Source organism: Hetaerina americana, unplaced genomic scaffold (assembly GCF_022747635.1).
Source record: "Hetaerina americana unplaced genomic scaffold, ioHetAmer1.1.p SCAF_16, whole genome shotgun sequence".
In the NCBI taxonomy this organism is placed as follows: Eukaryota; Metazoa; Arthropoda; class Insecta; order Odonata; family Calopterygidae; genus Hetaerina; species Hetaerina americana.
Genome location: NW_027286719.1, coordinates 11,214,601 through 11,230,713, shown reverse-complemented (window position 1 = coordinate 11,230,713; position 16,113 = coordinate 11,214,601). Strand labels below are relative to the sequence as shown.

General features: G+C 36.0%; 1 protein-coding gene across 5 annotated transcripts in view; it reads left to right on the top strand.

The window, feature by feature from the left end:
- The window catches only part of Magi (membrane associated guanylate kinase, WW and PDZ domain containing protein magi), a 132,660-nt gene that overhangs the window by 35,792 nt on the left and 80,755 nt on the right, over nt 1-16,113 (top strand). For 3 of the 5 annotated variants that reach the window (XR_011700589.1, XM_071584096.1, XM_071584094.1), the window contains exons 3-6: nt 2,433-2,657; nt 4,357-4,522; nt 7,139-7,350; nt 8,974-9,084. Coding sequence is in view for 4 of the 5 variants with exons in the window: in XM_071584096.1 (XP_071440197.1) it covers nt 2,433-2,657; nt 4,357-4,522; nt 7,139-7,350; nt 8,974-9,084 (714 nt within the window). In the remaining variant the exon portion in view is untranslated. The remainder of the gene's footprint in view (nt 1-2,432; nt 2,658-4,356; nt 4,523-7,138; nt 7,351-8,973; nt 9,085-16,113) is intronic. The other 2 variants (XM_071584095.1, XM_071584097.1) reach the window with 2 other exon arrangements.

The following is a 16,113-nucleotide window of genomic DNA, read 5'->3' as shown; positions in this document are numbered from 1 at the left end:
ATGAGGAAGGAATCAGGCCGGAAGACTTGGTGAGATTAGTGTTAGTTCCTATTCCGAAAAAGGTAAAGACTACATCATGTTAGGACTTCAGGACAATAAGTTTGATATCCCCCGAAGCTAAAGTTGTCCTCAGGATCATAAACAAAAGGATAGTGTAGGGCAAATGATTACTTAGGGGATGATCAGTTTGGGTTTAGGAAGGGGAGAAAAGGTATGTGTGATGCCATTGCAGTAATGAGATTATTAATGGAGAGGAATATAGAATACAACCAGGAGGTATTTGCCTTTTTAGTAGATGATTTCGAAAAAGCTTTTGATAGAGTGAATTGGGAAAAACTAATGAGTATATTGCAGAAAATAGGAATAGATTGGAGGGAAAGGAGGCTAATCCGCCACCTATACATGTGTCAGACTGCTCAGGTGCGGGTGGGGAACGGGGAGTCTGGATGGGCAGTGTTAGGTAGAGGTGTAAGGCAGGTTTGCCCATTATCACCGATGCTGTTCAATGCTCATGTGGAGAAAGTGACCAGAGGCATGGAAGAAATGGAGGTATGAATGAAAGATCGAGGGGAGGCGAATTCCTAAAATCAGTTAGGTTTGCTGATGACCAAGCTTTAGTTATTCAGTCAGCCAAGGGTTTGCAAGCATTGCTGAGTGAATTGGAAATTCAGTGTTACAGATACAGGATGGCAATCAATATAAATAAAACAATGGTTATGTGAGTTTCCCAGAAAGAAATAGGCTTAGGTAAACATTAAAATATGAGGTCAAAAACTTATCCATGTAGAGTAGTTAACGTATCTTGGAAGTGTTTTTGACCAACCTGGTCAAAGTAGTAGGGATGTAAGGAGAAGAATTGCAGCTTCCGGGCTATTCTCATTTTGCTTTATGATTTCTCGGGTACCTGATCTTCCTGGGAAACCATAACTGGCACGGAAAGGTGCTGTCCCCTTGCCCTAATGTGTGAATATTTCATATGCCCTGTATGGTTTGGTATTGGGTGAACTCAACCATCACGTACCAAACCGACCTCCTGGTTGATTACTTTGTTTTTGATAGTATATTGCTAATTTTGATTGTTGAAAAACACAATGATATTCTCACTTTGAACTTTCTGCCTGCACCTTTTCAATTATGAGCACCAGAAATCAATAGCCATTTCATTCAACCCATTGGTGTGAGTTCCTGAGTCGGTGCCTTTTAAACTTAGTATCATATTCAGAGGCAGTTTTTGTGCTGTTGTAGATCCAGTACGCATATGCAGACCATTTCTCATCGTGAATCTACCAGACCTTGACATCCCAGAGAAGTTGGCTAGAGACACACCTATCGCTTATTTTCTAGCTTCAGTTAAAATCAGTTTTGTCTGAACAGTGATCCTGTGCTTCGTGTGATTTATATGTATTATCCAGTTTATAATTTGTTCCTCAAGATTTTAAAGAGCTCATGATTGTTTTTTTTAATCTCATATCTGAATTTACTACGCATAACTTTTGCTCACTCTAATTCTTGTGTCATCTTCTCAGTCTGAGGTGGGCCAAAATATCTTTCAGCTGCCTTTTTTCAATCTTTTGAAGCATAGCCCATGACTTAACTCTAAATTAAATACTATATGACAATCTTCCCTTCTAAAATCCCACAATGTTATTAACTTTTTATGTGAAGTTTAGTTTCTGTCATTTTTTTATATTATCAAAATTTATATTGTAAGCAGTCATTTTCTATGCCTTTATATCACTCTCATACTACTCGTACTACTTAGTTTGAATACCTGTAGACTCAGAGTTTATTGGGAGAGGTACAATGTACGTATGAATTAGCAGAGGGGCGACATCCCCATTAGCCCAACGCGTATAAATTACACAGCAGCACCACATATGAGATTTAACTGAATGTGCTACATTCTAAATATTTAAGATTTATTAGGTAATTTTTTGGAAAGTATTTACAACAAAATATTAAAACTCTGTTGCTTAGTACATACTCAAAACTTTGATGTTATCAAAATTTATAATAAAGGCAACCATTTTCTATGCCTGATGTGGGAAAAAAATACACAAAGGGAAATATTTCTCAATGTGATGATGTGGGGAATAGTCCTTAATTTCTTCTTGCTTAGCAACAGAGGAAAACTTTTGTGAACCTGAGTAATAAAGTAAATTAATATCAGGTAGTCTTGCTATCCTTTTCGTTGGCCATAGAAAGAGAAACTATATAGAGAAAGTAGTCAACTGGCTGCATCAGTTTGCTTTTCCCTAGATACCCTTTAAAAAATAAATTTTACATAGTACTAGTTACAGGGACTGCCAGTATTCTAAGATCTTAAGTGATTAGTGTATAAAGATCCTTTTGGGAATTTGATTTAGTCATCTGCAATGGTAAAAATTTGCTAGCAATGTTGTTCATGAAATTGAATGGCCTAATTATTTCAGGAAATCATTATGGTACTCCAAAGCCATCCAGGGAGCCTCCAGTCTCTCCCCCTCAGAGCAGTGGATCAAATCCAAATTTAGGTCCTGCCGGACATATCTTTGGGGGTTTATTTCCTGGAGCTCATCCCAGTTCAGAAGGGAAACGCAAGAGAAACAGATCGAACGTGGAAGCAATGGCTGCAAAAAGTATGGAACCTGAGCCAATTGAAGGGATGATAGGTGAAGGTAACATGCAATAGCAAATTTTCTTTGGAAGCAGACAATTATTCTTGTACACAAAAAGTATTTACACTGAAAATCACGGAAGGAAGTTTGTCAGTAGTAATGTCTGCTGAAACAAGAACTCCCTGCAGTTGCTTTCAGTATTTTAGTAACAATTGCTCATAATTCAAGTGGTTTCCTGAAACTTTAAATAAATGTGTATGCTTTCATATCGTTGTGTTCACTGATCATGCTTTTGGAATGTTAAAGTCCTTCTCCATGCTCATTATAATATCAATAAGCAAGTACAATTATGTGTTGGTGTCTAGGGATGTATGAAGCTTTGTTTTACTGATTTTGAGTTTAATCATCGCAATTTTAGTGAATCAAATCATGCCGAAAAGGATTTATTAACTAAAATTGCTTGACAGATTATTCGCATCTCAGCTTTTTTAAAGGCGAATTTCCACTCCAGTAATTATTTCTGTTTGCATATAATATGAAACCTGGAAGAGTATGATAATTGATAATGAATGATTTCCATGAAGATTGGGGGTTATAAAAATTTGGACAATAGCATATCTTAAGGTTAAGTGTAAAGTGATTGTATGAACTCTACATATGGCTGATAGAATAGATATCCTGCATTTGTAATATAAATAGCTAGTTCATAAAAAATCTGCATTCTTTTTGCAGCTGAAGTCTTTCATTATATGTTGCTTCTAGCTGGGTCAGTTGAAGCAACTAATAAAGTTACTGTGGCAATTTGGATATTTTCATGGAAGATAATATGTATAGGCTGTATGCCCATTTGCTCACACTACACAGTAATTTTTAACTCACTCCATAGCTAATTCATCGATTTCAACGCCTTTTTCTGTTACCTACTACTACCATTAAGCTAAAGTGATTTTTCGGGGACCAGATCTTCCTGGGAAACCATAACCGGCACAGGGAAAGGAACTGGCCCCGGTACCCTGATGTGTGAATTTCACACGCCGTCAGGCTTAGTACTGGGTGAACTCTACCATCACCTACCAAACTGAGCTTCAGGTTGATTACTGTGTTTATGGTTTTTTACTGATACCATTATTAGTTAGCTATCATGAAGTAGACACTATCGTATGCCACCTTGGAGGAAGACGTTAAAAAAACAGGCTTTTAATAATTCTTAAACTTCAATATTGAATTGCAATTAAAAGAGATCCCAAGTCATTCTTTGTAAATTATCATGTGTATGGTCAGAAAATTTTCAGAATAATAGCTTTGTCATCTCATAAATTACTTCACCATGATTTGCCATTGCCACCTTGGTGCAGTAGTGTTATTCTACCATTAAGAGCAAAGGGCTTATTATTCTTGCATGAGTAAAACAATCAGTGCTGTGCTTCTTGTCATCATTTTTTCCCATTCATTTAGATGGGGAGGAAAAGAGGGCAAGAATACCTGTCCTAAATTTTCTTCTTAGAATATTCTGATAACTTTGGATGGGGCCCAACAGGGACAGAAGTAGAGCATCAAAATTGAAAAACTTGCCTGGTAATTTGATGTATGATAATGTTTAACCTCCTAAACATTTTTAGTTTCATATTTCCTGTGGGAAAATGACAAATTATCCATTTCTTTTTAATGTCAACAACTCCTAGGATGTCAATTATCCCAATTCAATGGTTTAATGAATAAATTGTACTCTTATTTATTGTACTGTTAATTTCTATTGCAGGTTGTACTGGTGTGGGAGAGCAGTTGCCAGGCCCCCCTGGCCCAGGATGCCCTCCAAATTACCTTCATGCAGGAGAGTGTCCTGAATCTCCAAGGGGTGACTTAGGACCATTGCCTCCTAACTGGGAAAAGGCATATACAGAGAGAGGAGAAGTTTACTTCATAGAGTAAGAAACAAAAAATAACTTCCATTTTTTTATTTTAAATAAAATGTCATAATGTAGATATAAAGAAAAAACTGCGAGAAATGAAGTCTGACAAAGCAGTTGGAATAGATAATATCCCTGCAGAATTACTTAAGTGTGTAGGTCAAAATAGAAGAGATTTTTTATAAACACAGAATAAGTTACTTCTTGAAAGTCATCTGCTGACTCGTGATGACCAAAGAAATAAATCTTTGCCTCCATCCTGCTATTAATAGCTTCAGATAGAAATTTAAATAAAAATCCAAACTTGGATTATAGATAATTTTTTTTAACCTCACAAAATTCCTGTCTCTATCACTTTCTGGCGGCACGTTATCCAGTATGTGTTTTGAGGAAAGGGGGTTGGGGAAGAATTGTTACATTTCATACTCTGGTGATATAGTTGTTATGAAACACCTTTTCCAGCTACTGATCTCCTTGGATAAAATAAATGGGAAAAGGTATTTTATATGAGATCCTGGATTTTAATTCAAAACAGTTTATGGGCAATGACAATACCGCAGACCAACTGAAATGCTGTCCTCAGAAAACACTAGCCACAGAAAGCACAAGCTATAGAAGCGTGCTTTTACTTTTACGATCAATATTCTGTCAGTTGCTTGTTCTATGCTAACTACACTTCTTCCTACCTTTTTTATTCAATATTATTGCCACCCCTCCCTGGCTCCCTTCTCCTTCACTGAATATTACTCTGCAAAAATCTCTCCAGTAATCTTTCCATCTAGCATCTGAGAGGCCTTAAACATGTATCTCTTTCCTCTATCCATCTCTTACTTAAAATTCTCTAATTTTCCTTTCCTCAATATTTTCGTTACAACCAAGGTCCTACTCTAACTGATTTGTTCCTATTTTGTGTCATCCTTGCTGCTGCTGTCAGTTTGACTGGTAAGGGTTTGGTGAGATGATGACTGCAGAAGTCTTGCTGCCCCTGCTGCCGGTCATGGCACATGGGCAATTGTGCCAAATCCAATTGCTGCCAGGACTCATTTTCAATATGGCATCCATCATAAAAATTTTAGGTTGAATAATTGAGGTGGTATCCCATAGATTTCCTCAATAATTCTTGCTGCGTGCAACCATCACGCAGTCGCTACCCTCCTGGCGTAAGATGCCTTGCAATGGTATCCCTGAGGAATGGACTTTGGGCGGACTACCTTTCATGTGGCTCCTATCCTTTGACCTATCTGACATGGGTAACCTTGAACAGGAGCAATCATTTTACTCGCTAGCACCACTCTAGGGGTCATCAGGATGCACAAGCCCTTCCTCCACGTCAAGGTGGGGGAGATAATCCATAGGGGGATTTCTGTGTATTACTGTATTTGTGTGTTATATAAAATGTTCTCCGAGGGTGGGGAAGATGTGAACGATGAAGAGCATGCAGGATGCCCAACAACAAAAGACGAAAACATTGATGAAGTGAAGAAAATAGTATTGGCCAATCGTCGGATCACCAATAGAGGAGTTACCGAAGACATAAACATATCGATTAGGTCGTGCAATTCAATTTTTACCAATGATTTTGGCATGACACGGGTCGCCGCAAAATTCGTACCAAAATTACTCAATTTCGACCAAAGACAGCAACGCATTAACATTGCTAATGAGGTAATTGAATGACTCTGTCTGCGACGACCCAGATTTGCTCCCAAGGGTCACAACTGGTGACCATCATGGGTTTATGGTTATGACGTGGAAACTCCCAAACACAAAATAATCCCAAAGGACTCTGCAGCACGAGCCAAGACCAAAAAAAGTACGCCAAGTTCGGTCGAATGTGAAAGTCTTGCTTGCAGTTTTCTTCGATTGCGGGGGCATGGTGCATCATGAGTTCCTGCCACAGGGTAGAACGGCAAATGAGGAATACTACTTGCAAGTTGTGCACAATTTGTGCAAAGCAATCAACCACAAATGCCCGGATTTGTGATATGACAATACCCCTGCTCACACATTGTTACTTGTGCGCGAATTTTTGGCCAAAAACAACACACTAATGATGCTCCAGCCACCTTATCACCCAGATCTGGCCCCCACTGACTTTTTCTTGTTCCAGAAAGTGAAGAGGCCCATGTAGTAAGGATGACACTGCACTACGATTGACGAGATAAAGACTGCATCTAAGGAGGAGCGGAACAAGATCACCAAAATTGGATTTTTGAAGTGCTTCAAGGGTTGGAAAAAATGTTGGCACAAGTGTATAAAATCTAATGGGGATTACTTTGAAGGGGACAAAATAGATATTCATGAATAAATAAATAATTTTTGAAAAAACACAAAAAGTTGCAAAACTTTTTGAACAGACATTGTATGTATGAGTAGGATATCAAGTGTTAAAACTGAGGTTAATATAATAGAAATCATTTATTGGAATTCATAATTATTTATTCTTTTTGTGTTAAAGGTTGGCTAAGTGAAATAGATTCTCTTAAAGTGGGAGCCTAAATTACCTTCTTCAAATTATGTTGTGATTCAAAGACCAATACTATATCAGAAGTTATTGTTAGTATAAATCCAATAGAATAGTTTTTTAAATAATGATATGTCTTTATTAATGTATTTTCTCTCTGTTCTTACTAGCCATAACTCTGGAACATCCCATTGGCTTGATCCTCGCCTGTCCAAGTTTCAGAAAAAGTCGCTGGAAGAATGTTTAGATGATGAACTTCCCTATGGTTGGGAGAAAATTGATGACCCACACTATGGAACATATTACATTGATCATGTAAATAGGCGGACACAATATGAAAATCCAGTGATTCAAGCCAAGAGAGCTGCTCAAGGAAGTGGAAGTAAGTGCTAATGGTCTATTAATGCTCTTTTTGTTAATATAGATGCTTGTTATGTCGAAACAGTGACGGATGACTGATATTCAATACAAGGAGTTGATGAGAGAATTAGGTGAAGTGAACATACTTTGTGAAATTCTGGTATAATGCATATGGAATTACTGAATCTTTGTATGATGAATAATCCCTGAAATGCTGTTATAGAAAAAGACCTGCCCACTCAATGGAAAGTGAAATGTCAATACCATGAATTATTTAACATCTGGATGAAAATGGAATTTACAAAATTTCTCCCAAATTTCTTAGCCAAGGACACATTTTCCACCCCATTACCTTACTTATTTACCTAGGTATTTACCATGTCTATGAGGTTTTACCAATTAATTTTTTTCCATAGTACTAAATCATTTCACACCATAATGGTTTGTAAATAGATTCAGATTATAATTCTGATAGCATTGCAAAGTATTTTTTTCATTGATTTTTGTCAGTAAACAAATTGAATAGAAAAAATAATCATAAAATTATAGTCATCCCACAGCTCTGTGAGACTAAGAGTTCATCCACGTCAAAAGCTTCCATGAGTTTTTGCTTGGGAGGCAGCCTCAAGCCCTCCTGAGGCTGAGATGTCACATAGAAAAATTTTGAAACAGGAGAATCAAGGTGTCATAGAGTGCGGGAAAATTAGGAATTATATTTGAATGTCATTCTCATCACAAAAATGGAAATTTTTCATTGTTAACCCATCCAGGAGTTTTAAAAATCTCTTCTTCCCAGTATGATAGTCATTCAAAGTCAGATGAAATTTAGTGTGGTGTTTGCTGTTTAATGATGCCATTAAGTGAATGAATTGTAATCCTTACCCTGCGGGATTAGTGTAAAGATGATGACCAGTATGTAGAGGTGCCATTTTCCTGGTGACATAATGCTATGTCTCTGAAATATTTTTTATTTAACCCTTCAATTTACCAATGGAATGCCAATTTAGTCCTATGCCAACAAAATGTTGGTTAAGTAATTGAATGCCTGTCTTAGCCTTAATACTGTTGTTTGTTCTCATTTTTAACTAGATGCCATTTGAAGGTAATTTGTTAAGCCATGTGAAATGCGTGCTCATAAGTTTTTTATAAGGAGGTAATGAGTAGCCCATGATGAACGGTGTTATAGCTTTAATTTAAAAAGATTTTTATTATTACGTTGAAAATCACTATGTATTTGTGGTAATGTTTCAATTATTTTTGTACAGTCATTGAGAGCATTTCATGATGAATAAAATAATATAGTATCCATATTAATCAATAAATGATATTTATGATGCAATGCTTGTAAATGCAAAAGGGCACAGTAGAATTATAATGAGTTATCTTGAGAGGATAGGAAGAGAAAAGGGGGGAGGGGAAGTGCACAGTGATCACAAGAAGCGCGAATATTTCTCATGAGCTCTTGCGTAATTCATAGATGTTTCTTGAACACCTGGATATGGTAATTCTTGTTTATAGGGTTTTATGATGTGTGGAAGTCATATTCTCAAATTAATGTTGTTTCAACTATGTGCAAATAATAAATATTTTTATTTTTATGAATTTAGGGCTGTATTAATTAAGAGTTTTTGTTGTTTTGTTTAAGGCTCCCTGCCTGAAGGAGAGGCAGGCCCTTACCCACAATACAGAAAACCTCTAAATCCATCTGGAACCAGGTCCACTGGCAACCATTCAGGAGCTGGAAAGCGTTCAAACAGTGAGTTTATTTAATGGAATATATCCTCACAAAAACTAGCTCTTTGAGTCCCTCACTACATACTGTAGTCTCATGTGTTAAGGTTTTAAGCTCTAAATCTTATAAGGGCATCTCACCATTGCTTTTTGTTGATAGCAACAATATTAGTAATAACAGGTGCACATTTATACGGATATTTTAAAATGTATGGCCTTTTATTTTTGGACTCTCTTTCTATTTGCATAATTCATTTTGCTTCACTTTGGGAGATGAATTGTAAATAGACTAACCTGAGCCATTCACATAATGGAATGTAATAGTGTTTTTAGGTTCTCCCTCTGTAATGTTTTGTTTTGTTGTAAAAATTTGCAGTGGGAAGTGTTCGCCTTGTATTTTACTAATCAAAGTGTAGTCTTAATAAAACTTCCTATTTGTCTGCCAATTTGTACATTGTTGTTAAAGCCATAGAAAATATTGAAAAATTATTAGATTTAAATATAAGCCCTAGAAAACCTGGAAATTCCTTGAAATCATATGATACCTTGATATTTTGCGAATGAAATCATCAAATAATAACTGAAATAATAAAAAGATGTTTTGTGTCTTCATACTTTTGCAAAGTATGCATAAAAGATCCACAGGAAAGAAGAACGAAAACATTTTCCATCTTTGCTTGGGGTCACTTTGCCATTAGAATGTAAATTTGAAGTTTATCTGCTTTTGAGACGTAATCCTTAAAGGAGTGGAGAAAAATCTCCTTATACTGAGTAACTCCCAATGTAGTATGGACCTAAAATTCACGTGTAAATTAAATTGGCCATAGATAATCATTAACCTACATATTTCAAACTGAATGATACTCAAGGGTACAAGTACAGCATCTTTACAGATGGTAATGGTAACATGTTTTGAAATAGCACGCATTAACCATCATCTGTGAGCCTTTTTATAGTTTTATGCCACAAGTGCATTTTGAAGCTTTTATCTGCAATATTTTTATTATTTAATAATTTCAGTTGCACTGCAGCACCTTAAAAGCTCTTAAATGAATTAGAACTTCTCCGTGCCAGTGCATTGGTTTTACCTGGAGCTCGAATTGAATCCAAAAAGCATCAATACTCGGGGTCCAATTCCCTTACTCTTCTCTGGTAGAATAGTGAAATTTTCTCCTCTATCCTGCTTTGGATGCAAGTCTGCAGTTGGATAGGGAAAACTCTCTGCTGACCAGAAGGGAAAAGAGAGTGTGAATCCATGGAGGATAGGAAGTTCTTGTTCAAGTGATTCAGCATGTCAGTGAAATCAATCACTAGTACAATTACATATTAATTGGTTAAGCCAGAATTGATGCGTAGCGACAATTCCAGGTATTCATTTACAGAATAGAAGATATTATTTTTTAAAAGGTTAAACAGCTTTTTCTGGAAATCAGGTACTTTTGTTTAGTATTTGATTTCATGGGGAAGTTTATCGAGTAACCTTAAGCCCATTGCTTTGGGCCCATGAGCAGTATTGTGTTCTGACAAATGGTTGGTGCAGGTCATTGCAGGTCCTTGTAAGGTGACTATGGTAATTGTGGTTCGACTTGTACTGGGAAATATTACCCTTTGCTTGTAAGATGACATTAAATATATATGTATGCAAGGTACTGGTAATAAACCAAGTGTTTTGAAGAGAGGTTTACCTGGTCCATCGCAAGGAGCATTGCTCATGATACGTATAATCCTCTTTTGGATTTTGAAGATTATGCCCACATGGGGAGAGGAACCCCAGAAAAGGATACTAAAAGTAACAGGAGAATAAAATTTACTTTAGTAAATTGATAGAAGGACCTCTAAATTTACATAATATCTAATATTTCTAATGAGGAAGCGTAAGGAGCTTAACTTTCCACGTAATTTGAAAATGTGTTCCTCCCAAGGCATGTTTCTATGCAGGATTACTCCCAGGAATTGGGTACTGGAATTTTGGGGAATGCTCACACCTTCTACATCTACTGAGATTGCAGTGGAAACTTTGTTTTTATTAGTAAAATAAATCAGGCTGGACTTATTTATATTGGGTTTTAAGAAGTTATGAAGACAACATTCATTGAAAATCTGAGCTACTTCAGCTGCTCTTTTTGTCAAACTGTCTACTGAGGAGGCTGACACAATGATATTTGTATCATCAACATACAGTACTGGGTCTATTCCCTTAATGAACACAAGCTTATCTGGGAGATTGTTGATTTTAATCAAAAATAAAAAAGGACCAAGTACATAACCCTGGGGAACACCAAGTGTTACTTCTCTACCAGGAGAAATAAATTTGGAGCCATTTCTTGAGAGCTCAACATACTGATGCCGTTCACTTAGATAAGATTCAATCCATTTGTAGGGTGTGCCTCTTATACCAGAGCATTTCAGTTTATACAGGAGTAACTGATGATTGACGAAGTCAAAAGCTTTAGTGAAATCAAAAAATAATTCTAAAGTTTCAATTCTATTATCCAATCCTAAAAGTATTTGATTCACCACGTGATATGTGGCTGTTGTAGTGGATCTTGTTTTTCTAAATCCATGTTGAGATGTTGATAATAGGTTATATGTTTCAAGATATGATACTAGACGATGATAAACAACTATTTCAAATATTTTCCCCAGCTGGTTCAACAGGGATATTGGTCTACAAGAATTCATTGCCATTTTGCAACCTTTCCCTTTGTATATTGGCACGATTTTTGCTGATTTAAGAGGGGTTGGGAAAATTCCAGTTTTTAGGGATTCATTAATTAAGAACAGCAGCTGATCCTTAATAGCATTAAATGACCTTTTTATGACTATCCCTGGGATGTCATCTAATCCAGGACTAAATTTGTTAGGAAATTTATTGATTATGTTGGTCAGTTCCATGGCTTAACATGGGAATATATATAATGACTTACATGAGTTAGGAATATGAGAATAATTAGCTGAATTGACTGAAACTGTGGGATTTTGATGGGATAGGTAAAAGTCATTCAGAATGGAGGCCATTTTAGACTAATCTGGTATGGCATTACCAGCGGAGTCCTGCAGTTGAAGATCTTGTACATTATGTGGACCCTTGGATTCGTTAATAATTTTCCAAATCTCTCTAGATTTATTGTCTGCATTGGTAAGTCTATGGTTGATGAAAGATTTTTTAGCACACTGTAAGGTTTGGCGATAACTTTTCTTGAGTACCGAGTATTCCTGGCGATCAGCAGGATTTGATTTACTTTTGTAATACACAGCGGCATCTTTCATTTTCTTCTAAAGCCAGCGAATTTCATCAGAGACCCACTGACTTTTGTAGTTAACAGATGAGCTTTTGTTTTTTGCATGCTTCAGGACACGGGGAAAGCAGATTTCAAAGTAATGTAGATAGGTGGAATAGAAATATTCAAAGCTTAGGTCAAAGGACTTCAAGGAGAACAAATCGGACCACTCATGGGAGTCTAATAAGTCACAAAAGGCGATCATATTCTGATCAGAGAAATACCTTTTGTAGTATTTTTTACTTTCTTTGGATGTAGACACAGCAATTGTAGAAAGAGGTGGGTAGTGATCTGATAGGTTGGCATTGATGGTATTTGTTAGTTCAAGTTCAAGGTCGATATTAGTTAATACATTATCTAAAACTGTTTGCAAACTATTGGGTTCTCTAGTAGGTACTAGGTTCTTACTCTAGTAGGTTCACTGTTGGTAGCATTGATGTTGAATGACGTTAGTAAATCCATGAATTCCATTTAAGCTTTAGAATCGGCCATAAAATTACAATTGCAGTCACCTGCAATTATTATGCAAGATTTATGGATTGACCTATGGATTATTTCCAAGAGTTTCGTTAGTTTGGTCAGGAAAAAGCAAAAGTCACTCTACCGCAAACGATGAATAGACAGCACATAAAAAACAGTAGTATCCATTTTGAAGCAGGCAACACAGCATTCAAATGATTGTTCTTCATCGAGCAATTCGTATGGGAAACCAATGGGAATATGGGGAAAACATTCAGACGGTAGAATTAAAAAATTTTCAAAATGAAATACACTATGTTATCCCACAGAAGAGCTTTATTGTACGACCCGGGTTTCGTCGAAGATCGACATCATCAGGTACAGAATATTCCCAGTCTAGGTTTAAATACATTTTTCAAACTGTGAGAGGGGGGCTGGAGGGGGAGAGGGAGGTTTGCAAAAATCGTTGGGAGGTTTGCAAAAATCGTTAGGAGGTGATTGGGATGAGAGGGAGAAAGGGTTAGGGTGTGGAGATGAGTGTCCAACTTGGGAAGGTACGGCGGTTGACGGTGAGGGGAGGGGAGGCACCACAGGTGGTAAAGCACCTAGGTACTTACCTAAGTTAAGGAGGGGGGAATGGGAAGAGTCTATAACATCGTTAAGGAGAATATTTGACCCGGACACATTTCTTAATATTTCGAATTTCTCTAAACAGTCGAGCTTGAGTCCCTTATTTTCCAAGTGTAAACTAAAGTAAAACCCGGGTCGTACAATAAAGCTCTTCTGTGGGATAACATAGTGTATTTCATTTTGATATGAAGCAATTCCACAAAGTTACTATGGATACAATTAACCAAATTAAAAAATTTTATTGAGCTTTACTTTCAAGTTTAAGCATCAGAAATCATAGTGATATGTTCTGAATCAGTACTATAGAATTCTATTTTGTAAACTTGAATCATTTTAGATATTTTCTTTGGATTTAACAATTTTTTTCATGCAGAAAAAATGTTAACTCCAATAGAGATTTGAGCATGTTGGTGCTTATGTAATGTGTCCAATTTCTTCTGTGGCAAAAATATAAAAATCTTATTTATGGTAGGTACTGCTTGGATGAAATGTTTAAAAAGCGTTTATTGTGTCATCATTTGGATGTTTAAATTTGTTTTATGCTTGCATGGATTTGTGGGTTTAAAATCTAATACCATGGTAGAGAAGGGTTGTGGCCTTTTTACGGTTGAGCAAGTGTATTACAGCTTTTTACTGTCAAAAATAATGTGAAATTCCACTGATAGTGCTTGTGCAAAATTTATTAATTATTGAAAAGCCAATGCCATTAGTAACTCAGCCTATGTCGCAGTGGTCATTGTCTCATAAAGCTAAGCATAAGTGATGAAGTTCTTTTTGGAAAAAGAATAGGCAAGTTAGAGAAATAGGTAGCTTAACGTTTTGTCTTAATAATGAATTCCTAAATTGCGGAAATAAATGAATAGATATCTATTAATATTGTGTTAACTGCTTACACTGTAAAATATGTGCAATTTTGGAAAATGTAATAGCCTCTGCTGTTAATTCTGTACTCACTTTTGCCACAGAGAGTTTTAACTGCTAATAATAAGTTAACTCTGGTGTCGCCTTATGAATAAAACCTTTTATAAATGGGATACAATAAGTTGTAAACCAGGCTATAGAAGTTTGGATTCTTATGTCACTTTTGTCTTTACACTAACAGTTTTTGTTCATGTACTCGATGGAGGAAGGTATTTCATTGATTCTGTAAAAAAACATTTACCCAACGCCAATGTCAGATAAAATTGATCAAATAGTTCCTTTTTTTTAATACAAGCACAGTTAGTTATTTTATTTGCTATAGAATGACTTCCCCTTTGAAGTCCTAAGTTAAGTAGGTAATGAGCAGTTTTTACTACAAAACTGAATGTTAAACATGAGCTGGAATCTTCTCACTCATTGGAGACAATTCTTCATATTCATCACCATCAACCTGCTAGGCACATAATATTAAAATGAGTGTTGAGAAGGAATGGAAATTCTGTTATTATTAATGGATTCAAAGAACCTGTAGCAGATGCTGCCACAGTAATTCATTTGTTCAATTCAGCATTGATATCCATTCTTTGATTACACCTACAATTATATTTAAGGTCATTACTGGTATGATTTAGTAGAATCTATTTCATTTCTTAAGCCTATTTAGCAAACAGTATGGTAAAGATCTTTTACATATTTTAATTTTAGGGCTAAATGTGTAGCTTTTGCATTTATAATGAAGCCATTGATTGAAACTCCGATGGGTGGTTGCTAGGTAAACGACTGAAATAGTACTTATTCCAAAGCATTATTATTATTTGGTTTCAGTTTCTTGTTACTCCCTACCATGCTTTGTGAAATGAAAGCGCAGTTTGCTGATTTCTCTCTTGTTCACATTCTTTCTCTTGTATGATTGAAGAATTAAAGATTGGTTGGCTCAATCCAAAGCATTCTTCATTTTAAGACTTGAAACAAAAAATGTTAACCCCTGTAACTATCTGTAAAATAAACAGGGACAGATGTGAGGGATCATTGTTGTGAATTGTTACATTTTGAGACAAGTCCTTGAATTGAAAAAAAAAAAAACAAGGTATACCTCAAAGCAACTTGCAGCATAATCCCTTCATCCTCTCTCATGGTCCCTCATATTGTCACTGCAGTGTAACAGATGCATGTGGTGATGACTTTAAATGTAGCTTTTCGAATTTCATTAGCCTTTTATTTTGATAACTTGCTGCTCATTATTGAAAGTTCATAACTTCATACTTAGGTGCTAACTTCTTCATTTCTTCTGCTAATTTCTTCACTTGGGTGATGTATGGTATAATCTATGCAACCTGGATGACAATAATAGGAAAATTGAGTCCATATGGTGTAATGACCGAAATATTCATTGATTACGGCCTTTAGAACTGTATAACTTTCCCTGCAAGATATAAACTGGCAAAAAAAATAACTGAGATTAAACTACTTGCCATATGCTCCAAATCATTACAATGAAATTCCACTTTTTTATTTGCTAGCCCTAATATGTAATAAATTCTTTGTGATTCATTATTTTAAATGTTGTTGAATTGATTTATTAAATAGCATAATATGGCTGGGTTTATGGTATGAAAAAGAAATATTTTTTTCGCAATTTTTCTATTGATAATCATTCATTTTTCAAGGAATGAAAGTGAAAGAGCCTTCTTGTCTCATTTCCCATGGGTGGTTTACCTCACGGATTGAATAGACAGTCAATATTTCCTTGAGGCCCTATACTA